This window comes from Erithacus rubecula (assembly GCF_903797595.1).
Source record: "Erithacus rubecula genome assembly, chromosome: 1".
NCBI lineage: Eukaryota > Metazoa > Chordata > Aves > Passeriformes > Muscicapidae > Erithacus > Erithacus rubecula.
The window spans coordinates 109,468,478-109,495,045 of NC_136658.1; the positions used below are offsets into that span (position 1 = coordinate 109,468,478).

The window sequence follows — 26,568 nt, forward strand, 5'->3', positions numbered from 1 at the left end:
TTTGCAGGGGATGGTGGTTTGGTAGCCAGCCCTGAAATCCAAGGGGATGAAAGGTTGTCCCATCCACAGACAAAATTTTGTGTCCCACAGGGGCAGAGCAGGGAAAATTATCCCCAAGGACACTTTATGTGCCAGTTCATGCTCCTTCTTCCCTCCTTTTCCCCAAGGGAAAGCTGGAGCTATTCTAACTTTGGGAGAACAAACCAGAAAAGCAACAGTGCAATATTCCCTGTGGCATCCCCTTTGTTTATCCCATCTTGGGAGCAGGGTTACTCCAGGATGCAGGTCCCACTTGATGTCTATCTAAGCCCTGCTTTAGGATCTGATTGCTTCCCTCCCTGTTCTGGGAGCTCAGAGCAGCCCCTGTCCCCCCTTGTTCCCCTGCTCTGGCCAGGAAGGGCAGGAGGGAGCTGGGCTGGCTGTCAGGGGCTGATAACATGCTCTGGGTGTTTCCTGGATGGAGCTGCTCTGATTTATAGCCAGGCCAAAGTGGCTGCTGAGGACCAGCTCCCTTCATTTCTCCTGCCTCCCACACACAGGAACAAGGAACAATAAAGATCATGACCCTCCTTCCACTCACATTCCTGTCCAGAAAAGGGAGGAAAAAACATTGTAGGAAATGAGAAGCCAAGTGGGGGCAACAGGGCAGGGAAAGGCTTTGCCAAGCTGCAGTGACAAGGTGGGAGCCACATTCTCCCTTCTGCCTTTAATGTCTGCACATCCTCCACTGGGACTTAAAACCAGAGGAAAAGAGCCTCTATGAGCAATGTGAGACTCATAGAATCATAGAATGGTTTGGGTTGGAAGGGGCTTTAAAAATCATCCAGTGCCATGGCAGGGACACCTCCCACTGTCCCAGTGTCCAGCCTGGCCCTGGGCACTGCACAGCTGCTCTGTGCCAGGGCCTGCCCACCCTCCCAGGGAAGGGTTTTTTTCCTAATATTCACTCTAACCCTGCTTTCTTCCAGTTTGAAGCCAGCCCTCTCTGTCCTATCACTCCATGCTCCTGCAAGGGAAGGCAGTCAGTGAGGATTCTGCAGGAATGCAGCTGCAGGGCCCAGTTCCTTTCCTGAGCCATGCTCAAAATCCATTTCTGGGGAGCTGGGGGAGCTTCCACCCAGCACCAGCTCTGCTACTGCCATGGGGACTTGCACCAGAATCTCAAACAGATCTCAGCTGGACCCTCTGCAAATCCCCCCAGGCAGAGGGAGATGCAGGGACAGTAATTGGCATGGAGCAGAGCTCGGCTCTGCTGGTGACAGAAGATGCTGTGGGAGTTATTAAGGAGCTGCTGTTAAGGTACCACTAATAATTTTCAGAATCATTTCCATTCCTATTCTTCCCCTGACAGCCTGGAAGTGCTGTGGGTCCTTTTAAAGCCATTCTGCCTGCCAACAGTTTATTGTTTTATTGGATACGTTGCTTAGGGACAGCTCTTGCACCTCCTGTGCTTTATTTCCCCCCTCCCTTCAAAGAGTGAGAGCATTTTAATATTTCTTGGAGAAAAATGGATGTAATAAAACATGAAGATCTCAGTGCAGTGGAAAGCTCTTCCCAGAGAGGCTGTTCTGGGCTGGCTTTTCCGGATGCTGTGCTCTGCAGAGAGCTGGCAGCTCCATCCTGCTCCCCATAAACATCTTTCTCCTGCTAGTGGAAAGCTTTGTTCACTTAGGATGGGAAGATGGAGCAGAGATGGATCTCTGTGGTCTCCACTGATGGGTTTTTTTATTTTTTGGGATGAGTCATCACTCATGGATGAGCTGGGTAAAGTCACAGGGTGATGGTGAGAATTGCCCAGGTGCTGGAGTTACCACTGGCAGGGATCATTTCACAGAATCCCAGAATGATTTGGGTGTGAAAGGACCTTAAAAGTCATCCAGTGCCACCCCTGCCATGGCAGGGATACCTCCCACTGTCCCAGGCTGCTCCAGCCCCAGTGTCCAACCTGGAACTGAACATTCCAGGGATCCAGGGGCAGCCACAGCAAATCTGGGAATCTGTGCCAGGTGCTGCCCACCCTCACAAGGAACAATTTTTTCCCTAATATCCCATCCCACCATGTCCTCCTTCAGCTTAAGGCCATCCTCCCTTGTCCTGTCCCTCCATCCCTTGTCCCCAGGCTCTGCCAGGGGCTCTGAGCTCTCCCCAGAGTTTCCCCTCTCCAGGTGAGCACCCCCAGCTCTCCAGCCTGGGATCAACTTCATGGCCTCCCCTCATTCCAACAACATCCCTTCTTGTGTTGGAGCCCAGACCAGGATGCAGAATTGCTGGTGGGGTCTCACAAGAGCAGAGTAGAGGGGGAGAATCAGCTCCCTCAACCTAAAATTTGGGACAGGTTGGGAAAACCTCCAGGTGAGAGCAAGGCCAGCAGTGAGAAGTGACCCCTGGAGAAGTGATCTCACAGAAGAGACCCAGGTTGAGTACCTGGGTGATGTTTGCACAAGGATCCTGCAGGGGGAATGGAAAATCCCCCATTTATGATCTGCTTCAGGCTGGAGATATTCAAATGTGGGAAGGGAAACAGGGAGAGCTGTGCAGCCTCACTGTCCACTGCTCACTAGCAGGGATCTCCTTCCCTGTCAGTCATGGGATGAAGACTCAATCACAGCACTGGGCTGAGCTGGGGATTTTACAGTTTGCTTAAAAACACAGAGTGAAAAGTGTTCATGTGCATGAAAAAGAGAAGGAGAGAAATTCTGGAAGGCACTGCCTGTGGAAAAGATACATGCCAAACCTTTGGAACCCTTGAGGAGAAAGTGGAATTTTCCCTACGTGAACAATGGTTGTATGTGTTTAAAAAAAGGGACACAGGGATTTGGGACTCACTCCTGCCTTCAGCAAGATGTGTGCTCTTGGCATCTCCCAGGGCTGGCACTCAGGATGGGGAAAACAAACAAACAGGTCTGTTCAGAGGCATGTAGGAGGAATGATATTTCTCTTGGAAGAGCTCCTCTTTTTCCACAGGGCAAAAAAAAAGCACCCTGCAGGAGAAGGAGAGCTCCCTGAGAATGGCAGGAAGCTAAATGGGAGAGCTGCATCTGCTAGATTGTTCTTTGCATTCTGTCAGGGGAAAAAAAAAAAAAGTTAGACAAAGAAATGAAGTTTGATTCAAGATACAGCAGACCAAAGACAGGCAGCCAAGCAGGAATGGGTGTCTTTAGCCTAAGAATCAAAGATAGAATGATTTGGGTGTGAAGGGACCTTAAAGCATAAAACCATGGTATACATTCTATATATGGGATTTTGAACAATTTTTCTAGCTATCTACACAGCAGCTGGGAAAAAATATCTTCCAACTCCCCCACATTTTTCATGTGCAGAGGTTTCATTACATTTGTTATACTTGCTACTCATATTTTGTTGAATTCATCATTCACCTCGTTGTAAATGCCAAGAGAGGTAGAGGCAGAAGAAGGAAAAATGTCATGCTGTGATGCTTCTTCCCCAAAGCACAAAATTACTTAGTAACTCTTTAAATCATACCCAAAAACTAATCACTTGAAAATCTCGATTTAAATGGAGCAAATTATGCTGTTAGTGACCAGCATGTCTCATTTATTTTAAATAACTTCACTTATTGTGTGGCTGCAGAGTGCACATCACATGGCACACCCTGGACATGAGATCCTGGCTATCTTTCTCAAAGGTTGTGACCCCCAGGGTGACTTTTTCATCCTTCTGGCTTACAGGGACACCTTTGATTCCCTCTTTAGCCTTTTGAGCATTCACGTGTCTGGCATATGAACATTGCTGCTGTCACATGGTGCTGTGAGCACAGGGAGCTCAACTTGTGCTCCACTTCACACAGAGAGAAAAAAAAAAAAGAGAAACAGGAGACACAAGATAAACTCACATGGCCAAGGTCTGGCAATTCTTTACCCCTTCAGAATTTGGGCCATCCTTGGAAGGGGCATCAAAAAAGCAGTGGAAGAGATGGGGACTAGAAACAGAAGAAGGGCTGAATTCATCTCTTTGGTCCTTGGCAAATAAACAGCCTTGGCAAATAAACAGAAATCCAGGGCTGAGAAACCTCCAAGTGTGCAGATAATGCTGAGTAGTTTAAGTAGCCAAATGCCAGAGTGCTGGTGAGGAACTCTCACAAACACAGAAAAAGGTGGCAGGTGAGCATCAGTGAAGGTTGATTTAAAGAAATCCACCCAGGGAAAAATAACCCAACCTGAGTGTATGTGATGCTAAATTTGGAAAACCAGGAAATGGATTGCTGACAACTCTCTGAAATCATCAGTTCAGTGTGCAGGGACAGCCAAAAAAAGCCTAAGAGTGCAGATAAAACAACTTTGTTTTGGTGCTGAGCACAACATTGGGGTGCCCCCATCTCAGAGCCTGGGTGAGGTGCTGGTCTCCAGTGCTTGAGGATAAGTCTGTAAAGGGGGGCCAAGGGAACTCCTTCCTTTTAGGCTGGAAAAGGCAAAAAAATCCCAAAGTAAGAAGGAAAAGAAACAGGTAGGGTGTCCCTTCCAAGAGGCTGAGCACCATGAGGGGATGGGGGCTCACCTGGGGACCCACCAGCAGAGAGTGGCCAGGTTTACTCAATCCTCCTGCCACTGGTGGGGATAAAGGATAAAATACTGGGATAAGTGATCCAGCATCTGCCCCATCCTCACTCCTCACCTCACAGCTCAGACCTAAGGAGAGGATAAGAATAAGGAGATAATGACAGATGTTTCCCAGAAAAGTCCCCTGGACACTGAGCATTTGTAACTCACACATTTCCCAGCCCAGAGGTGATGTTTTACTTGGGATGGAATTCTACCTTTTTAACATTTTTTGTTTGTTTTTGTTTTTTAATTAAAAAAAAAAAAAAAAAAAGACTTTGAAGTCAAACTCTGCTATTAGAGGTGATGTGCCAGCCATGGGTAGGTGCCCAGAGCAAGACTTTATTTTGACTGCTGCCTGATGAGGACAGCTGGCAGCTGGGGAGGAATGTCCTGAAGAAGGTGAAGAACTCAGCCAGGCTGCTTTCAACAGCCTCTTTGATGCTGGGGGGCTGAGAACACAGAGTGGGGCTTGCTGTGTGACAAAACAGCCTTTAATGATTGTCACCCTGGGCTACAGCTTGATCCCTGTGTGGACCCAACCCAGGTTTTCATGGAATAGATCACACACAATCATTGGGGTTGGGAAAGATCTCCAAAATCATCAATTCCAAGCTGTGACACTTTGCCAAGTCCAGGGATGGCAGCCCCTTCCAGTGTTTTTGCTTGAGTATTTTTTACTTCTGGAAAACACACTAGTGTGGGTTGCATGGATCAGGATATTTCTACTACCATGAAATTCCATTTTTTTTCTGCTGGGGGAGGAAAATAAACAACTTTGCTGTAGCCTGTAATTTGGAGCCATCACTGAGCACCCACGCAAGACACAACCACATTTTCTGTCTAAATGGAGAAACAGTTCTCTGTTCAGGGAAAAAAAAAAAAAAAAACAAAACCTGCAAATGAGACCTGCACAGGTTGAGAGGACAATTAGTGCTCTGCAGCCATGGTGTGAGAGAGGGGAAAAAAAAAAAATCCCACATGAAATAAAGTATAGCTCATACTGTATTTTGATGGAAAATAAATAATTCCCTCAGGACCACAATGCAGCACTGCCCCTGCCCATGGAAAGGGATGATCTTCAAATCCCTTCCAATCCAGACCATTCTAGGATTCTTTTCCTTCACAGGGACAAGGAAAACTAATGCACACACTCTGCCTCTCAGCTCCTCCCTTTAGAAAGGTACATTCCCCAAAAACCCCCAAGCCCAAAAAGCAAGTTTGGTAGAAAGATCAAGATGCTTAGATCCAGCATCATTGACTATCTGCATTTTTTTCCTTTTTAAAAGTGTGGAAATGTTTCTGTATTTCCTGCTTCTCTGGAAGGTGGAGGGATGAAGAGGATGGTGGAGACAGGAGGGTAAGAACAGTTCAAGCTAAACTTGTCTTCCCACCTCTATTTTTCTGTATTTTTTCCCCCACCACTTTACACACTCTTTCACACCACAGAACTGTCAGATTTCCTTCAGAGGCACAACACAAAGGTGTTAACTTGAATTTCTACCCAGAGAGAGTGGTTGCATCCACCTAGCTCAGCTCCAGACCATCATCCTGTATTTTCTCCAATGAGTTCTAAGCCTGCCTGGTTATTTTCTTTTTTCATCCTGCAGCTGGACAAGGACTGAACCAACAAACAAGAAAGGAACTCCACTAAAACTTTCCAGATTGAAAAAGTACACACAAAATTTTCTTTTCAAGAGGTTTTAATGAAGTCATATTTTTAAACCTCTCACACTGTACAACACATTTAACTGTACATCAAGCTCAGATAAAAAATAAAGCTTTCTTACAAAGTACATTTTTCCAGTGATTTTTTTCCTTTTTTTTTTTTTTTTTTTTTTTGCAGTAAAAATAGCTGCTACATAAAACTCTCCTGATCTTTGAAAAGGAGTCACAGTTTTTCCAAAAATAGAATTCGTATTTTAATCATACAGAATAAACTGCAGGAAGAGACATGTGAACTGAAAAAATAAGGCTTGTATATAAATTTTTCTTAAAAGTACATGCATAGAAGTTGAAAAACATATGCCATTTACAAAGAAAAAAGGTAATTTTACCAATATTAATATTTTCATTTTTCAGTTACAGAAGAAACCACAAACAGGCCCTTTTATGTCCCAGGATACAACATTAGTTTCCTGTAAAAATGCCAAAATGCACAAAGAACTGCCAGCTTCAGTCTTGGCAAAATCCTGAGCCTGGCCTCCCTCCCTGCCCCCCCAAATGCATGCACACTGAGCATAGAACTTCTGCTGTCTCTCAGGCCAATTAAATATTTGCAGAAGGTTGTATATCCTCGACAAACATGAAAAAAATACCCCACATTTGATAAGTTTACATTCATCCTATTTCAAAACACACATACAATTAGTTTTAATTTACACTATACAGTATCTGTTAAATAGGAACATCAGAGTTTCCAAAGGAATCACAGAATATATACAAACTGAATATTGAAATGGTATGATTTTCCTTCCCTCCTTTTAAAGGGTGGGGTGGTTTTTGTTTTTTTTTTTTTGTTAACAGTTGCTGCTACATCTGGTTTTGGACACCAGAGTGTCCAAAATGCAGCACATTTCTGGAGTAGTAACAATAATAACAACAATAACAAAACGTGCTTTAAAACAAAAGTAATACCAGCTCTCCTTACTGCTCATTTCAAATAAATTAGTTTTTTTTAAATAAACAGCACGAGGACGGTGGTGTTTGAAAACATCCCAGCCAAGAGTTCTGCTGGTTTCTCACAGCCAACCTTTGGTTTCCAAGGGTTTCCAAGCCAGCCCCATCCGTTCCAGGGCAGTGTGGAAGGGCAGCTGAGAAGTGCCGGTGCCTGCAGGGCTGCGCCCAGCGCTGCTGAGCCCCTCTGGCTCCCGCTGTCACACGAAGGAGGCAGCTCCCACCGGGGCGGGGCCGTGGCTGCGGGGCACTGTCCCCAGGGTGACTCCAGAGGCGTGTCCCCAGGTTGGATCAGTCCTCGGTGTCGGGCTGCACCCCCAGCATGGCGTGCAGCTCCTCGGGGCTGTAGCCCAGCAGGTTGTGCAGGTCGCAGACGAAGCGATAGACGTAGCGCTTGCCCGACGTCTTGTGGATGATGTTCTTGTCGTAGTAATAGCGCAGCCCCCGGCTCAGCTTCTCGTAATTCATCTTGGGCTTGTTCTTCCTCCTGCCCCAGCGCCGTGCCACCTGCCAGGGAGCACAACATGGCCTGAGTCAGCTCCTTCTCCAGCAAGTAAAACCCTCCTGTGGTCACAGCGTTGTGTTTGCTTTGGATGGTTCAACCTCACGAGGGAAGAGCTGGTGATTGTGCAACCTTAGGTGATGCCTTAAGTTTTACCTTTCTTAGTTTTCAGATTCTGCACTGTATTAGTATATAATTCTGAACTCCATATAGAGTGTTACAAGTTCTCCTCCCAGCTCAGTCACACAAAACAATCCTTGTCCAGCCCCAGAACCAAGGACACGCTGCAGCTTCAGCCCCAAAAAGTGCAAACAGCAAATGGAGGAGAGAATCTGGGAGGGTGGGACTGCAGAACCTGGAGCTGGAATTGGACAATGAACCCCAATGTGGGAATGGACCAAAACTGATAAAAGTGTGAAAACTCATGACTGAGATCCATCATGGGTGTAACCCAAGATGTAGCCCTTGCACTGCCCAAGGTGAATCCTTTAAATAAATCTCTACTTTATTCCTTTAACTCTACCCAGCCTCTGCCCCAGCTCAGCCTCTCCAGGCATCACCTGATCCCACAAGAGACCTCACCAGCACCTCCAGGAGAAGGTGGCTGACACCAAAGGACACCAGTTTGTAGGGGATGGGCCAAAACATGCTTAAGGAGGTCAGGTTTATGGGGAAATCACAGAATATGCCAAGCTGACAGTGTCCAACAAGGACCAAAGTCTAATTCCTGGCCCTGCATTGGACAAGCCCAAGAAACAAAATATCCTGAGCTGGAAGGAATCACAGAATCAACCAGACTGGAAAAGACCTTTGAGATCAAGCCCAGCCTATGACCCAACACCACCAGATACTGAGTGCCACGTCCAGTCTTGTCTTAAACATCCCCAGGGATGGTGAGTCCAGTACCAGCCCAGCTCCTGGCCCTGCACAGACACCCCAACAATCCCACACTGTGCCTGTGTTTTGTCCTGGAGCTCTGGCACAATCTGCTCTCTCAAAAAACCATTGATTTACTATCAGACAACTCTTTACTGCAAGTTCAATGCTATGAAGTTCCTTGGAGTTCATGATTTCTCTTGCCTCTTTTTCTTTTTTTTTTTTAATCAAAAAAGTTTCACTGGACTTCTTATCCTATCTCTTAATACAGTAATTTTCATACTGGACACAGTATCAGAAAATGAAATTGCATCACTTCCAGTGAGTGAAGTTTTAAAAATACTTCAAAAGCAGCACTACTGTATTTAATGTGCAGCTAAATACACATCTATATCCAATACTGGGCCCACAGATGTCAAATCAGCCCCCAAAATCTTTGTTTTCACCCCAGTTAGCCACATACCTCATCTGGGTCAGCAAGTTTAAATTCCCATCCATCTCCTGTCCAACTAATGAAGGACTGACAGGACTTGTCAGTCAGTAGCTCCAGAAGGAATTGCCACAGCTGGATTGGTCCACTGCCTGTTGGGAAAGAGGAGACACAGAAAAACCACAAATTAATACCTCTGCCAGCTCTAACCACAACCAACATGTGAGCAGACTCATATCACAGACCTGGTAATTAATCTGATTTATCTTCTTTAGAGATCAGAAAGAAACCTAAGGTATTACTCTATAGCACAAATCTGCTGTTATCCATGTAAAAATGAAGTCAGGCTTTTCATGGAAACAAAGGATTTGACAAAAGTTATGGTTTTCCCCCTCATATGGATCCTTTAACCCTCACTCCCACCTCCCAAACAGCTGCATTTTGAGCTCCAGGGTCTTTGAGCTCCTAAAGTCTTTAGCTTGGCAAACATTCTACAGGAAAAAAAAAACCAATTTCAGCAAGGACTACAGCAACAAGGCTTTAACACCACCTGTAGGAATTTCCAAATCTGGGAGATTTTGTCCAAGCTCCCCTCTTTTTCAAACAGATCAAAAGGTGCATTTGATTTTTACTTGATCTGACATGCCTGCCTGTTCTTGCTTTGGGTAGAAAATCCCCAAGACTTTGTTTAGTAACATAAAAAAATTGAAATAATTTGTGACTAGTGGTCTGTGGCACACACTTATAGGGAACAATGATCTTACATAAATAAAAGGAGTGACCATTTTGCCTCTCTCCTTACCAGTAAAGCCAGCCAGGATGGCTGCTGGTATAACTGGTTTCCCTTGCTCCACAGGATCACTCCTTTCCTGAATGTAGTCTTTGAAGGACATGGTAGGTTTGCTCAGGCACAGGGACTGGCTGCAGTCATCCTCAAAGCTCTCATAGGATGGCACACGCTGCAAATCCACCAGGGAGGATTGGCTGTTCCAGGACTGCAGCATGGAATCTGAGCTCTCATAGCTCTCAGCACCACTGTCACTGGATTCATGCTCTCTCAGCTTGCCTTTATCAAACAGAATAAATAAAATAGAAAGTATTTTAATAATTTTTTTTTTTTAATCTCCTCCTCAATCCTATAAATCATGCAAAGGAGGAAGAGGCATTCAGAACATGGCCTTGGCCCTGTGTTTATCACACAGATAACAACTCACCAGAGTTATCCATCAGCAAATTGAGATTGTTCCTTGGGAAATCTTGGTTTACTGCACAGTAGTTCACACCAACAGCATCTGCTTGGGTTTTAGGGAACAATGGGAAGTCTTGTTCTGGGTTGAGGAGATTGGGGGCCGTGGAAGTCTGACAGACGTCAGTCAGGAGACTGGGTTTGGGATAACTGAGGGGTTTAGGGTATCCAGGCATTTGCATTCCATAGGAATTCTGATCTACGTTAACAGCTGAAAAAAAGCAACCAAAGAATTAGATGATTTTTTCCCTGGAGACCCTTAAACAAACTAATACACTAAATACACCAAATCAGATTCTGCAAATCCCCCTCTGTAACTTGCCAGCCACAAATGCCCATTGTTCACTCCTCAAGGAAACTACAGAAAAAAACTGGGGAAATTTAAGTGGTTGTGAGCAAGGCTCTCCCCATTAAGTGCTGTATTCAGGCTGAGCTGAAGCCTGACTGTGGTAGAATAAAACACACCATCAATCAAACAATCTGAGAGAGCCAGCACTGCATCCCACACACTCCCAACAGCTCCAGCACACTTCCAGAGCCTTTCAAAAGGCCTAAACAGAACTCTTGCTGCTTCCCAGTTTTTGCCTTGGTTTGCTAGAGATGGGAGTGGTCATTCTGCTCCACAGATGGAGGGTTTGGCACAGCAAGAGGAAATGTCATTTTCTCAAAGCCTTTGCTCTTCAAACGATTTCCGATATAAATTAGGTGACAATTGAACAATACAAGGAAAGAAGGCTGGAGCAGCTGAAGTCAAATGTTCTCCTCAAGCACAGGAACTATTCTGGTGCTTGTTGTTTCTACCCTGGAATCTGTGACATGCTTAGAATAAACTGAGAGATGCAAAGTATGAATTTTTAGAAATACTTACTTAAGGAATTATTATTGACCCAGTGAGGAACTGAGGTGAGGTGAGAGTTCTCCACATATTGATCCTGTGTTTTCTCTTGGCTGTCTGGGGAGAGAAGAAAAAGAGAAAATTTGGGTTTATGGTTTTAAAGATCTAACCTGTATGGAAAGCTTCTGGCTCTTGGGAGTATTTTGGGGTCACCATTCCCAAAATTTTAGCATCACACTCTATTTGTATTACATTCTCTCTCATGATAGGAATACCACCAAAAAACCCAACCAGCTTCCAACAGGCTTTAAAACCATCACACCAACTGAATTTTCACATAAAACTCAAAACCAACAAAAACTGCAGTGTGCTTTAAGGTCCAACTGTTGGTTCATTCTGTACTTATGGAGTTAACTGTTTTATTTATTTAGTGGCCATACCCCAATCTCATTTATTCCAGTGATCTTCCCAAATAAAATCTGCCCACAAATGTGCTCAGCCTGCACACAGGATGTCTGCAGCTATCTGCATCTGTGCTTTGCACACAGAGGACAGTGCTGATAATGCTTTTATGAACCAGGTTTTAAAGTTCATTTTGAGTTTTCATATGCAATAAAACCCTTCATAGTGAAACCACTGTTGAAATCAAGTCCCATTTCTGTTAGGAGAGCCCTAAACCAGAAGTTTTTTCTGGCTCTCTAACTACCTTTTATCATCTGTTCCAGGTGTTCCCACAGAATATCACCCACATAGTCAGGTGCCAGTTCCAGGAAACGTTCCTTGCCCAGGTTGCACAGGTCTTGGCCACTCATAAGAAACTGATGGAAGTTCACATTTGCCAAGCTGAACTCATTGGTAGCCCATGAAAGCCACTGGCAAACTTGCTGTTCAGTCCACAGCCAGGGATCTGCAAGACAGGAAGGATCCAGCATTTAGAGGTAACTCCTGGCCCTTGTCAAATAATCTTCTTTAGAAAGCAGTTAATTAAAAAAAAAAAAAAGTTTAGCCAAGTTATTGAGTTCTGAATGAATTCAGAATGAATGTATTCTTGAATTTTTAAAAAAACAAAAACAACCCAGTCCTCTCTTTTCTTTCTGCATTCACTTGCAACCAGAGATGTCCTCAGCTTGTTTGATTCTCTCTCCTGCTGCCAAAGCATGAGCTCTCCATGCACCCATTTTTAACACCAGCAAGTCTGGCATTTCCAAGGCAAGCTGTGCCAGATTCACATAGGATCCATTCTTGTATTTCCTACTGACATCATTCTTTCCTTCTCAAAGAGCTGCTATTCAGCCTCCTCCTTAGCATTAAAAAAAAAAAAAAAAAAAAGCTTATAAATAGCAAACACTTACTATTTGGGATACCCAGCCGACACTGTTCCTTTGTGAACCCACTGAAAGTATCTTTCAGGGCCTGACTCATCACAGCCTTGCTGCACGGGGTTAACAGTGGCAATTCACAGTTGTTCGACTCTGCAAGAAAAGGAAAGGGGTGGAGGGGAGGAAAAAGACACATTAACTTCAGGCCACTGAAAGGAGTGATTAAATTTTGTAATTTGAAGAATTAAAAAAAAAAGAAAAAAAAAAAAAAAAAAGGATGAAAGTTGGTATTTTAAAAATAGAGATCACCATACTCTAAAATCTCTGTGCTACTCAGTTGATAAGATTGCATCACTAATTACAGCTTTGCAGCTTTCCATGCACAGATCCTTATTTACTCTCAGCAGTTACATAAAGTGCCTTTGTTGCAGGGAAACTTTATTATTTTTTTTCTAAGGGAAATGAGACTGCTTATTCCTATTTTACCACCTCTAATTTGCCCTGAGATTTCTTTGCAACTCCAGACAATCTTTATTTAATTTGAGAGCTAAGTAACTGACAGCAGGGCTGTGAAGTGCCAGCTTGCACTATTCAACACTGCATTTCAGACCTTATCATATCTCATCACCCAAGCACATGGTGCAATGGATTATTCCATCATCTGGACCAAACAAGTGTGACTGGTAACAAGCTGGGGGTGAATAATGCATCAAACCACAAAGCTGGCACCATTATATGTCAGTATAAATCACTGATCTATTTCACTGACTTTTCAAATTTACAAGAAGATTCTATTTGAAGAATAAATTCAGCTCCCACTCAGCTTTTCTTATTGGTCAATTTTTACCAGAAGATGCCTCATTTTATCACAGAATGATGTCACAGGATGGCTTGGGCTGGAAGGGACCTTGAAGCCCATCCAGTGCCACCTCCTGCCATGGGCAGGGACACCTTCCAGTGTCCCAGCTGCTCTTGGCAGATTCCAAGTCAGTTCAGAGCTGTGCAGCTCTTCTTGCTCTCCCAGACTATCTACAAGCTCCACTTGTGCTCAAGTTCTGTTTTTACCACACCCTTCCTAATATCTGCAAGGACTTGCTTTGCTGACCAGAGCAGCTGACTGATTAGAATCACATTAGAACAAAAGAACTGTGGTTTTCTGGGTTTGAGGGCTGGAGGGATTTTTTTTTTTTCCTTTCCCTAAGGGGAGATAAAAGCAGCATCAGGTAAATTATCTACATTTAACAGGGATTTTAGGCAAGGATTTGTAGGGCCCTCTTGGTGGGATATTGGTGTACACACACACACACAACAAAATGAAAAATAGTCTTAAAATATTCCCACCCTGTTTTTTAAGGTACGGAATAAAATATTCTGAGATTTAACACCAGAGAATCAAAAAAGCTTTCAGAATATTTGCACTTTAATTATGGTTGAGACGTTGCAAATTTAAATACACAAAACCCTCTTTTTAAAGATTTTTAGCTCTGCCTAAACTCCTACTAAGGCTTCTTCCACTAAAAATCAGTCTATTAGGCTACTGCATCCCACTTCCTATTTATTTTCAGTACACAAAACAACAACTATCTACAAAGAAACTCCCATTAATAAAACCAAGCACATACACAGAAGTCTGTATTTTATACCACGTTTTTTTAGGAAAATACATGTTGCACACCTAGGAAATGTTTGTTAGACCCCAAAAATTTCTGATCTGCTGAGTGGACTACAGAGAAAAGTGAAGATTTACCATAAGAAGTGGAGTCAAATCCTGTTGGCACCTCCTGAAGCGTTTGGTCTTCACTGAGTGAGAAAAAATACCCAGCAAAAAGCGAGTTTGAGCTGTCAAAGGTGTCAAACGCCGGCTGACGCTGCAGAGGAGCAGAATAAACACAGAACCACGTCAGCATTTTGCTGGAGAGCTGTGAACTCCACTGCTAGGAAGTGTCTGGGTTTGGTTTTTCTAGATCTGGAGATGATGCACAACCACTATCTCGAATGAGCCAGCTTTGAAATGTAACCCACAATGAGGGCACAGCTTCTGCTGCTGTGAATGAAACCCACGGAGACAAGAGGTGGGGGATGTTCTGCAGCTTTACAGTAAAGCCAAATCAAGATATTCTCAGCTTTTTCCTGTAATTGAGGCTTGTAACAATAGAGAATGCATATGTGTGTATAAATATGTATTTATTTCCAGGTACATTTAAAAGAAATCATCATTTCCTTAGCCCTTTAAATTGATTATCTACTTGATGAGGGTTTGATGGCACATCAGTATGCCAATGCAAAACCTACAGTAGATTTATGAAGTAGTTTCTTTTTTTTTTTTAAAAGGATAAAATCATAAGAACCACATCACTTGAAGCTACACAGTCAGCTTTACAGAACTGGAGGAAGGATGTTGCAGCAACTTTTACACTTCTGCCTTACTGCATTTGCCAGCAACCACATTTTGAAGTCTTTCAAATGCTCAGATGCTCAGTGAAACACTCCTACTTTCATTTTACAGCAAGGGATAAACAAGACTGATAAAAACGTTCCAGATAAAAGTGGATTGTACTGATATACTGACACTCAAGAAATATTGTTTTATTTTGAAAACCTAACTCCTTTCAAACTTGACTTGTGCCAACTGTGTATGCCAGAAATACTGGTATGAATTTCCTAAATTCTCCCCAACCACTGCAGTCTTTGGGGGGCAGAAGGAATGTGAGCACAGGAGGAAATAACTTCAAAAACAACTTATGAAACTTGCTTGTCAGTCACAGGGAAACCATATCTGCAATATCTTGAGGCAAAGATGGATAAAAGTTGCCACTGATATTTTTTTTCAAGGCACCTGAGGATAGAATATTGTTCTGGAAAGCTGCAGCTGGCTCATGGCAGCTCCTGCCCTTCAGGGAGCTGGAGACAAAGGCAACTTCCAAATGCTTATTTGGTTTAGGCAAACACTATTTGCCAGCTTGTACCAAAGGGGTGGATTTAGCTGAGGACAAGGCAAAGATTCTTCAGGGCAGTATGCACATGCAATGCAAAAAGCAACCTAAACTCTGCTGCTGGAAGAGCAGTTTAGGAGTAATTTCCCCTCACATTGCCTAATTTTTCATGTCACCACAAACAGTATCATGCCTCATTTAGTGGCTTCAAAAAACTCCTGGTCAGCAGGGACAAATTGTGGACCTCTGGTTCAGGTACTCCCTAACTCAAGTCAAAGCCAGCCCTTGGAAAAGCTCATGTCTGAATAAAACAAGTTAATAACAGCTGCCAAATCTGCTGGTTAAAGATTCTTTATACATTACTAGATAAAAGCTCTGACTCATCTCTAGCACCTAAAAGAAAGGACAAGTTCTTTCAACACAATCTGGAAACTCCTGCATTTTGTGTAAATGGCTGACCCTTATCCTGAGTCACTGGAAAAAATGCTGTGGCATGTGAATGAGTAAAATCCATACCGTGCTGGTTTCATATTTCAAAAGGGAGAAAATTAATGTGTAAGCACGTTCTTCATTTCATAGTAGTAAAAGAGGAAAAACACAATGCAGGATGAATTCTGCTCGTCCTATCAGTTACACAACTACTTTGTTTGGCTTTTCAGTACATGTAATTATTGTAGAAGGAAATGAAATGGAATGTGAACAGCTACAGCACAGCAGAACACAAGTCTCTGATTTAATTCTACTGAACACTGAATAACTGCTTAGAGCAACCACTGTGTTAAGAGCACACAGATTTAAGTTGGGGGATCTCTTGGATTTTTTTGTGAGGAGGAAAAAAGCTTAAAAGGGGACATAAAGCTTCAGAGTAGTCAGCATCCTGATTGTTCAAAATATAGCCATTCCTTAAAGCTAATGAGAACAGAAAGGCTCTCCCTAACCTTTAATTGGTGAACATTAATCAATGCTGTGTAAAAAATTGATACTGGGATTAAAAAGCAACTTGCATGAATGGGGAAGGGGGAAGCCCTTTACGACTGAGCCTTGATATTCTGCTAACCCCTGTTTATGTAAATTGCTTTCAAAACAAAGTAACAAACTCAATCTACCTAAACATAAATAAATTTAATTATTTTTGGAGTTATTACAATGTACTTGGCTTCAATTAATAACAGTTGTGAGTGAATAACCTACTTTTATTCCACACAGTGTTCAGCAAGGTACCAAACCTGACCAGTCCTATCAGGACAGGCCTCTGCCAGCCTCACCAAACTAAAGACACAAACCCTCTCCTGCTGCCCATCCTTTAACCTCTATTTTGGCAGAAGTTCCACCAACACCAGCAAATTTGAGCTCAGCTCTTGTCTACCTCTTTTAAATTCTTAGTATTTAGTGAATGAAGAGAGGGAGCCTTGTTGGAGGAGAGGGTTGAGGGTGCAAGATTCCTATTCCAGCCCTGCTTTTCATCTCTGTGGAACTCAGTGGGAATACTCTGGCAGAAGATTACAGGGGAGCAATTAAACCTTCACTTGGCTTATCCAACTCCTGCTCTAGCAGTGCAGGAGCACAACACAAGCAGTGGCTGGGAGCTGGGCCAGCTGGGTTTGGGACTCACCTTGAGCACTCCTCGGTACATGCTGGACACGGGAGCCACTTGATCCATGTTCCTGATCCCAAAGTCACTCATCTGAAACATGAGAGGGGGCACGTTAAAAACACTGCCAAAGCAGGGGGAAGCAGATGGTAACAGATGTGGAGCAGCTCTGGCAATGAGATACAGGGAAAGCTTTTCCAGCCTCCCAACCACACAGGGCAGTTCCCATCCTGCTTTTCAACCGGGAGAAACACAATTTGTGCTTGCCTGGAAAACCCACAGAAAGCTCTTACCTGTCTCTAGGGTATTTTCCAACTTTTCACCCTTTATCTTAGCTAATCAGTTTTGTGTTGTTTTTGCTTACTCCATGCCCTGTCACAGGCCATGATTCACTTCAGACTTTGGCTTTCAGAGGAAGAGGAGTGACAGAGTGACACAGTGATACACCTTCACCTCCTGCATTCACCCCTTCATGAATAAACAGAGAAAGCAACCCTGCCTTTACTGCTTTACTCCAAACCACGTTATCTTGTGCATTTTCTACACTCAGGATTAACACATTAATAAGTTTTAAGTGAAAAGGGGGTTTATGCAGTAAAATACCCTTTTCAAAGGGCTGGTAATGGGACCACTGTCAATCTGTTCATGCCATGAAGTCAAACCTTTATCATATTGCTTTTATTACCAGGAACAGAGTTGTGTGAGGCCTGTGCAACTTCTCTCCTATATATCACTTAAGGAGAAGAGTGATAAGATTCATATCCTATGGTAAAGATCAAACATAAGGAATAAATCCATTTTTATTGCCACTGCTCAGGTTTATCGTGATGCTGCAATTCAGGTGTCAGTGAGTGATACCTTATCAAGCTACACTCTGAATTTTCCTTCCTTTTCTTCACAGCATTGAGCTGAATTTCCTTCTCCACAGCAACTACTTGAAAACATGCACTTCTACTTAAATAGCCACAGAGGACACTATCAAGATTTCCACAAAACTGCAATCACTTATTGCAAGCCAAATCTATCACTCACTATGTTAAAAAAGAAGAAAAATGTCAAGAAAATCACTTTAAAATTCAGAAAAAAAAATCGTAAATTAGGATCTTAACAAAAGAAGCCCAGCTTGTTAAAAATGGCAACACATTCAAAAGCCATCTATATAAACAGAGAGGAAAATAAAAACATCCATCAGCCAAAGACAAGGAACTCTTTCATCCTCTTTAAAGAGCTGATCACTTAAAAATAAAATTAAAAAAAATAGCAAGAGTCCTTAACATGAAAGGCCTCTTTCAACTTGACTGGGCCTTATAATTGAAACAAAATAAATCAACTGATACTGAAAAGAATATTCATTAATGTTACTCAAAAAGTGCAATCTACTGAATGATGTTTTTTACCTCAAACAGCACGTACAAATATTTGATCTAAATTACACATCTCATTGAGCAGCAAAGAATTTCACACAGCATGAGTCTCACTCAGCAAGCATCCTAATCTGTTCATTAAATTTGCCACAGTTTAAACAACTGTTTATCCTTGCATTTGGCTGGGCTTTTTAAAAAGTATATGGCAATTTCCAACACCCTTTGTTTTGCTTTTGAATTCTGCTCTGCTGTCTAGGGATAACTGGTTGAGGGATTTGAGTATTTGTGAAAATATTCTATGTATATTCTGTTAAGTTGAGGTCTGATCCCTGGTTAGGAGTACAAATAAGATTTCTGGCACTCGTGTGCAATTCTGACCTCTCCACAAATCCTGTTAGGCACTTCCCCATCCACTAAAAGGGTTGGGATTCTCCCCTTCCTGTCTTTTTTTTTTTTTTTTTGGTTTCTTTAGAGATGTTTAGGGCCCTGAGACAAAAGGTTTATACCAAGTGTTGATTACACGGCATTGCTCATTAACCCAAGCCCCTGTTTTTTCCATGCTGGGTTTGTTCTGAAGGAAAGCTTTGAAAAAATGAGACACTGAGCTCTGGCTGAAAAGCACATGGAGATCCTCAGCGTGTTTTGCAACGCTCCAGATTTTTTCCTCCGAGCATCTCAATCAGAGGAAATTTTCTATATCCTTTGCTCATCCCACATCAGCAGCACAAATTTCCAACCCTGAGACAAAAAACCCTTACAGAGATATCACAAGAGCTGGAAAAGCAAGGCGGATTTCCGTGGCGCAGAGGGTTAAACCCGGCTTTGCAAAGCTGCTGTTTAAAGTTCGAAAAAGCCACGACGGCCCAACACTGAGACTGGGCCTCACCTCCAACTCCTCCACTAATGCTGATGACTGCGACTTGCCAGCTATAATTGGTTTAACTGGCAGGACACCTTCCTCAACACCCCCGCATAGCTGAGTGGGTGAACCAGAACAGGGTCAACAGGATCAGGCACTTATTAACTAATACTCCTGAATTCTGATCGCCTTCTTCTGGCAGCCAGGTGCCTGCGCACAGCTGGGCGCAGCTGGGCAGCATCCACATGGAGAAGCGAGCGCTGCTGCTCCCCACGGATCTGATGCACCTCCCTGGGTTTTTTAGGGCTATTTTTTTAAAGGGTTAGAGCGGGCTGGGGGAATATTATGCTTGGTTGTTGTTTTTCTTTTAAAGGGTTTTTTTTTTTTTTTAAGGGGAAAAAACAGCTTGTTTTAGGAAGAGGGTAGGAGAGAACGGCGTGCCCCGTCCAGTCCCTGAGCTCCGCCGGGAGCCTGCCCGGCTTCTCATACATGACACACGCTTCGCCCACGTAAAAAAAAAAAAAAAAAAAAAAAAAAACTTCGGTGGGCAGATCACACAGCCCAACGTGGTGCTTTTTTTTTTTTTTAAAGTCCCTTTAAAGTCCTAACCAAATCCAGAGCGCGCTACCCATTAACCCCTTCCAGCCGGGGCCGCGGCATCCATCCCCGGGGAATGAGAACCGCGGGGGAGCGAGGCTGAGCGGGGATCCGGGGGCTGTGATCGGCATCCCCGGGGAGAATCGGGGCAGCAGCAGCGAGGAGAGGTCCCGGAGCACCGATCAGCCCTTTCTCCTTCCCTTTCCTTCCTTTCCCATCCCTCCATCTCCCCGCCGCCCCCGCCTCACCTGGCCCCCGGCGCTCCCGCGCTGCCTCCCCGGCCCCTCACGCGGCGTCCAAGCGATCGAGGCGCCGCTGCCAAAATATCCTCGATGCGTCCGCGCCGGCCAAAAACAACAACAACAGCGCAGATCCCGGCGGAGAGTCCCGGCCAAAGGAGGGGGCACACAAGGGGCGGGATGCGGCTCGGAAAGCAGCCGGGTGCCCGCGGCGTGTGGGCGCTGCCGGCCGGGCCGCGGCTGAGGGCGGCCCGCGGTGCTGCCGCGCTGGTTCTGCGCTGGTTCCGCGCTGGATCCGCGCTGGTTCCGCGCTGGTTCCGAGCTCGTTCCGCGCCGGTTCCGCCGCCCTTGGGCTCCTCTCCGTGCTGTGCCGCCTGCCCGCCCTCGCAGGCGCTCTTCAGCGGGCGGGGGGAGGCGGCCGGACCCGCCTCCCTCAAGCCCGGCCCTCCGCTTGTTGTCGTAGCTGGTACCGGCACAGGGCCGGGGATGCCGGCCAGGAAAACGGAGCAAAAAAGCCGGTTTGTGTCCTTCCGACAGACAGACGTTGTTTTTTTTTTTATTTTTTTATTTTTTAATTTATTTAAATTTATTTTAATTATTTTATTTCATTTTATTTTATTTCTTATTTATTTATTTATTTATTTATTTATTTATTTATTTATTTAATTTCCTCCCTCCCCCCGCCACCGGTTATGCCTGAGATAATGCTGGACGTTTTCCGTGCTTTTTTTTTTTTTTTTTAATTAACGCCTCTCGCCGAGGTGGGTGAGATTAGGAGAGTTAACCCCTGAAATTCCAAGTGGGGACAATCTGTTTGGACATTAAAAAGAATTTATTCACAAAAAAAGGCTGATTAAAACTGCCGGGGTGCTGGTGGAGTCACCATCCCCGGAGGTGTTCAAAGAGCATCAGTGCCACTGGTGGTCTGTCAAAAGTTGGACTCGGGAGATCTTTCCCCACCCGATTCTGTGATTTTCATAAGTAAACTGCGACACTTTGGTGCTGTGGAACTTCAGCGATTATGTCATGTCGCACCTTCCAAAATTATTTTGGGGAGTTCTTAATATAAAACGGGACGTGGAGAAGCTGCAGCCTGCGGATCCTGACGAAACTCTGTGAAACAAGAGTGGGCGTTCCTCACACCTTGGGGAAAAAAAAATAATTTGGTGGCCCTTGGAAAGTTGCAAGGAGCTCAGTGACACCAAAATGTAAAGTTACTTTCTGCAGAATTTATTTTGTGGGAGGGAGTTGCCCCTGAGGGGCTGGAGAGATTTTGTGGACAGGCAGGTAGGGGTCTGGGTGGATTTTCTTAGGTTGTCTGATTCTCTTGCCAAAATCACCTACAAATCATTTATAATGATATTAAACATTTTGTGTGCATTCAGAGAAAGGATCCATGTGCCCTTCCCAGCTGACCATTGCAGCCACCCTTTCTTCTTGCTTCCCCCTTGACTTCCCTGGGTTTTCAGTGAACACCAGGGATCCAAACTGCACTTAGAGAGAAGTCCTTGCTTTATTTAAACTCCAATTTCAAATTAACACTTGTGCCATAGGGTTGTAACTTTTATAATAAGAACCCACTAACTGCCATTTCTCAGCTCCTCACCACATTTCAGCCAATTTTTTACTTTTACCTGTGAATATTTTTACCATTAAAAAGCCACAGTTCCTTTGGCCTTGCTGGTGCAGTTGTCAGGTCTCCCTCCAGCTATTTCTGGCTGTAGCAAAAAACTAGATTTCTTTTAGTATTTCATTCAAATCCCTCAGAAAACTTTCTCCTTAGAAAAGCAGGATATATTTCATCCCTTAGGGTCAAATGTTACTGGGGAAATTGTGACAGTCTACTTTGAGAGGCTTAAAGAAGTGTCTTGATTATGGCAATGACATTTCTTACTCCAGGAGAGCCCTGATCTAATAAGGCAACATCTGCTATAATCCTAGGGGAAACCATTAAAAACTGTATGTCAGCTGCATAGCAATTTTAATTATAACACTGACAAAAACAATTATGACACCCTTTTTATAGGGGAAACATCTGTCAGAAAGATAAGATGAAAGGCTGGGAGTTATTTATTTCTTGCTAAATTAACAATCTGGGACCCAGAGCAAAATTATTAACCTGGCCATATTTTGCTCTATTGAAAGGTCTTATTTTTAGAGCAGTTCTTCTTATGTAAGAGTATTTAAGTTCATTAAATTTTACTTATTGTTAGTATAGAAATGGGCTTCATTAGAAGTGGTTTGTGCTTAGTGGGCTGGATGATGTATGAGGAGGGGCTGGGGGAGCTGGGTTTCATTAATTTGGAGAAAAGCAGGCTAATGGGGAATCTCATTGCTAATTTCAACTCCTTAATGGGAGGTTGGAGCAAAGGGAGAGCCAGACTCCTCCAGAGGTGCTCAGTGGCAGCAGGGAAAATGCCAATTCAATATTTGGGAATGAATGTTCCCAGTGTGAGTGAAAGCTTCATCTGGGGCAGTCTCTGATCCAGAGTGGAGTGCCCAGAGCAAGCCCAGCAGGTCAGAGCAGAGACTTGAAACTTTCCAGTCCAAGTTCCTCTTTAATTTTGTGTCCCCTCTGCATGGCTCATTTTCAAAATGTCACATCAGGAGCTCAGAGAGTCAAAGGGAAAATAGGTTTGGTTTGGTTTTTGTAATGTGCCTGTGTGTTTGGTTCTATTTTAGGAATTGTCCGTCCTCCTCACAATTTTCTGTGGTTTTATTCCTGTGTGTGTTGGCACTCTGTGAGCCAGAGACAAAAAGGGGAGTTGTGCATCAATTTAAGAATAGTTGAATCAGCATCTAGCAGCAAACTTCTGAAATACTTCTTCCTAATTTTTTATCTTTTTTTTTTTTTTTTTTTTTTTTTGTAGTAGTAGTAGTAGTGAGATGCTCAAGACTGAAGTAACTAGAAAGGGAAAAGGAAAGAAAACTGGTAAAGAATAAAGAAAAAAGCATTGCAAAGTTCTCTTTTCTGTGGTAGTCCAGATAGGTAAGACTTTTTTTCAGTTCTTCTTGATCATAATTTTTAGTTTGAATGAGGACCTGTGCTGAAAATGAGTGCAGAGGAATTATTTCTATTTTGTTTTAACTGCCTTTCTCTGCAACAGTGCCTCAGAAACAAGCAGAAGAGTTACTCTCCTGTAGTGAATTAAAGGAACCAGCTAGATTTTTTTAAGTACCTGGTTGTCCAAGGGGATTATTTGGCCCCATATTTCTGACCTGAGCAGCTGCAGGGCTGAATTGTGATCTCACTGGAGGGGGAGAAGGGCAGCAGCTGATGGTCAGGGCATCCCAGGGAAGGGCTTCACTAGCTGCCTGCACACCATATCCTCACTGGGGACAACAAAGAGGGGGAATAAGATCCAAAAAATGCCGAGGTTTGGAGCGTGGAGAGGGAATGTGAGGAGGCAGGTATGTGGCAGGGCTGCATTGCAGCTGTGACTTACTCCTCCAGAATTCCTCTTGCACCACAGGGGCAGGGGACACACTCAGGAGTGAAAATCCCTGTCGTGCTGTCCTGGTGTGCGTGGCACCCTCATCTGCATGTTGGCTCAGCTCCTCTGGCTGGGGAGGTTTGGGGTGCACGTGTTCCTCCTCCTCCTCCTCCTCCTCCTCCTCCTCCAGCTGCTGTAGGCAGGGCTGGGCTGGAGCAGCACTTTCCTGGGAGTCCCAAAAATGTCTGGTGGGCTCTCAGGGTCCCTGCACCTCTTCCCACTGCTCCTGGCATCCCTGCAGCACCAGCCGTGCCTCCTCCAAAGAGAGTTTCCATTCAGCAGCCTAAATAAACAGAGCCATCCTGAATTTGAAAGTGCCCCTAAAAAAGACAATTAACAATGAAGCTCCAGTGGCCGGCTGTAAGTTCACAGAGTAAAGGGTCTCAGGAAATAACATCTTTGAAAAATAAAGGCCCAGCTCTCCCAGCTTGAAATAGCAACTTCAAACAAGGCGCTGTTATGGTTGAAACAAAGGATGAAACTCATTTACTCTGCCATTCAAACGCGACTGAAACAAAATATTTATACAGGTTTTGGGGGGTGGGGGGGGAAGGGGGGTTTGAATGGCTCTTCACTCAGACATGGATTGTTCACAGCTAAAATAAAACACAGCTGACTGTCCCCACTGGAGAGCTCTCCCCACGGTGTTTGGTGCACAGAGTGTGAGCAAGGTAATTTCTGCGAAGGCATCCCAGTGAGTCACAAAGTGCAGTGAGTTATTTGTGTGTGTGTGTGTGTGTGTGTGTGTGTGTGTCATTACTCTGAGCACATGCAAACCAACACGGCTAATTACTGCCCAGAAAAAAAAAAAAAAAATACTGTGTCAAAGTTTGAGCAGCAGCAGATATCGCTACATTTCGCCTGTGAAAGGCTACATTTCACCTTCCAAACTCTCAAAGAAGTCAGGTAAATTCCAGTTGCATAAGGCATAAAAATTTGAAGTGGCTATACGTCTGATTTTTTTTATTTTATTAAGTGAAAATGTTGCAGGCATGCCTCAAATAATGTTGCCAGTGGACAAGAGAGATGCCTAACACATGAACTGTAGGAGGATGCCTCATATGATTGAAAAACCCAAACCTTTACCTTTCATACTAAAGCAAAAGGTTAGTTGTTAAACTAGCTAGTGCTTGAGAGATTGCTCACACCATTTTGGGTGTATTTAATTCATTTCATGCAGTCTGAGGCATAAAACAAAAAGCACATGTTAATATTTTAAGGCCAAGTGTGTTCAGAAACAACAGAGCTTAATAATTGCTCTTGGATGACTGGGTTCAAGAAAGTATATTTGAGCTTCCTTTAGCAGCAGAGCTTTTTCTTTTATTCCCTGCTGGTTTCGTTTAAGAATTTGCTTGTGCACAAGCTTGTGATTTCAGCTCACTAATCACTGTGAGTGCCCTTCAGTGCAGTGAGGGCAGGAATTCATTCTGCTGGGTATTGGCCCCTCTTTTCTTCCCCCCTCACCAAAAAGTAGAGGAGTTTGGCATCGTTGTTCTGTGGCTGTAAAAGTTGCATACTGGCACTTTGGTGAGATGTGACAGCTATTTAAAAACTTTGCCCTAGCCCTAGGTGTGTAGATAATGATGTTCACAGCACAGAGTGAGAGAGCTCAGGGCTTGGAGCTCTGTCACTGCTGCCCTTGTGCTTCTCTAAGTGGGAACTGTCCATGTGAGCACTGGGAATATTTTTGGAACAATGATTTCAGATTATTTTTTCATGCTGACATGTTATACTGTTGTGTCAGGGCTCAGGCCTTGGCAGCACAGAATTTCTTCATCTTTTATGTTTTCTTTTACCTTCTTTATTATCTCAACTGACTTCATTCTCATTCAGCTGGAGCAGGGGACACTGAGGTCAGAGCTCCCCGAGGCTGCAGCTCCTCCCAAGGGACAGCTCTGATTTCTGCTCTGGGACAGGGACAGCACCCAGGGAGCAGCTGGGGCTGTGTCAGGAGGGATTTAGGTTGGATTTTAGGGCAAGGTTCTTTGCCCCCAGGGCACTGCCCAGGCACCCAGGGATGGGCACATCCCTGAGGCTGCCAGAGCTGCAGGAGCTGCCAGGGGTGCCCAGGCTGGGATTATTGGGGTGTCCATGCAGGGCCAGAAGCTGGACTTGGATATTCCTTCACCTTGTGGGTCCCTTCCAACTGAAGATATTCTGTGATTAATCCCTCACCTCTCATAGCAAACTCCCAGTTCTCTTTTTCACCAGGCTGACTTTTGTCTGTGCTGAGCTGTGCCAGCCAAGTGCTGGGTAGTGGCAGAACTTGAGGCACTGAAAGTGAGAAGGGAGTAATTTCTAATCACTTGATTCCTTTTGGCAAGTGAATGCCATGATTTCATCCATGGATCCTTCTTGCTGCATGTTCAGTGCATAGACACATCCTTTCAAAAAGAGCAGCAGTGACTCTCATTGTGGTCAGTGAATAAGAATAACTCTGTTTACACAATATTTTGTAATTCATTCTGGGCAGGTGCTGTGTGTTGGTCTGTGAAGGAGCTAGGATTGTTTAATCTGGAGAAAAGGAGGCTCAGGGGGACCTTGTGGCTCTGCACAACTCCCTGACAGGAGGGGCAGGGAGGGGGAATCAGGCTCTGCTCCAGAAAAAGGGACAGGACAGGAGGAAATGGCCTCAGGCTGTCCCTGGGGAGGCTCAAGTTGGACATCAGGAGGAATTTCTGCACTGAAGGGCTGTTAAGGGCTGTTAAGCTTTGGAGGTTTGGTCCCCATCCCCGGAGGTGTCCAAGGAAGGCCTGGGTGTGGCACTCAGTGCTCTGGGCTGGGGACAAAGTGGGGATGGGGCAATGGCCTTGTAGATCTTTTCAAACTTAATGATTCTGGGATTCTACTGGGACAGGTTTTTCAGTTCTGACAGTGAGGGAGAAGCCAATGGCTTCTTTCCTGACCTAAGGAAAAATTCAGGAGTAGAGCACTGTAGTCAGGAGCATTCCCCCACTCTGTGTTGAGAATTTCAGCCTGAAGTGTCAAGAGCAAAAACTAATCTATTGAATGAGCTTGACTAACAAAACCCATGTGTAAGATCTACATCCA

The 26,568-nt window shown here is 44.2% G+C and overlaps 1 protein-coding gene across 1 annotated transcript; it reads right to left on the bottom strand.

Annotated features, from left to right (window-relative positions):
• Nucleotides 1–6,241: 6,241 nt before the first annotated feature.
• ETS2 (ETS proto-oncogene 2, transcription factor) lies at nucleotides 6,242–20,502 on the bottom strand. The gene is made up of 10 exons (XM_079319975.1): nucleotides 20,033–20,502; nucleotides 16,986–17,057; nucleotides 14,188–14,308; nucleotides 12,474–12,593; nucleotides 11,828–12,028; nucleotides 11,155–11,238; nucleotides 10,255–10,497; nucleotides 9,843–10,106; nucleotides 9,074–9,192; nucleotides 6,242–7,739 (listed from the first exon to the last, which is right to left on the bottom strand). Exons 2-10 carry the CDS (start codon nucleotides 17,055–17,057, stop codon nucleotides 7,524–7,526), a joined length of 1,440 nt encoding a protein of 479 aa, XP_079176101.1. The 5' UTR covers nucleotides 20,033–20,502; the 3' UTR covers nucleotides 6,242–7,523.
• Nucleotides 20,503–26,568: the final 6,066 nt, after the last annotated feature.

What these genes read in the sequence shown, in the direction of transcription:
- ETS2 (XM_079319975.1), bottom strand. Translation starts at nt 17,057, where the DNA reads ATGAGTGACTTTGGGATCAGGAACATGGATCAAGTGGCTCCCGTGTCC. An exon ending in TTTGCTGATGGATAACTCTG is followed by an intron (nt 10,107 to 10,254) that starts GTGAGTTGTTAT and finishes TGTTTGATAAAG; the next exon opens with GCAAGCTGAGAGAGCATGAA. An exon ending in CATCCTGGCTGGCTTTACTG is followed by an intron (nt 9,193 to 9,842) that starts GTAAGGAGAGAG and finishes CTTTCCCAACAG; the next exon opens with GCAGTGGACCAATCCAGCTG.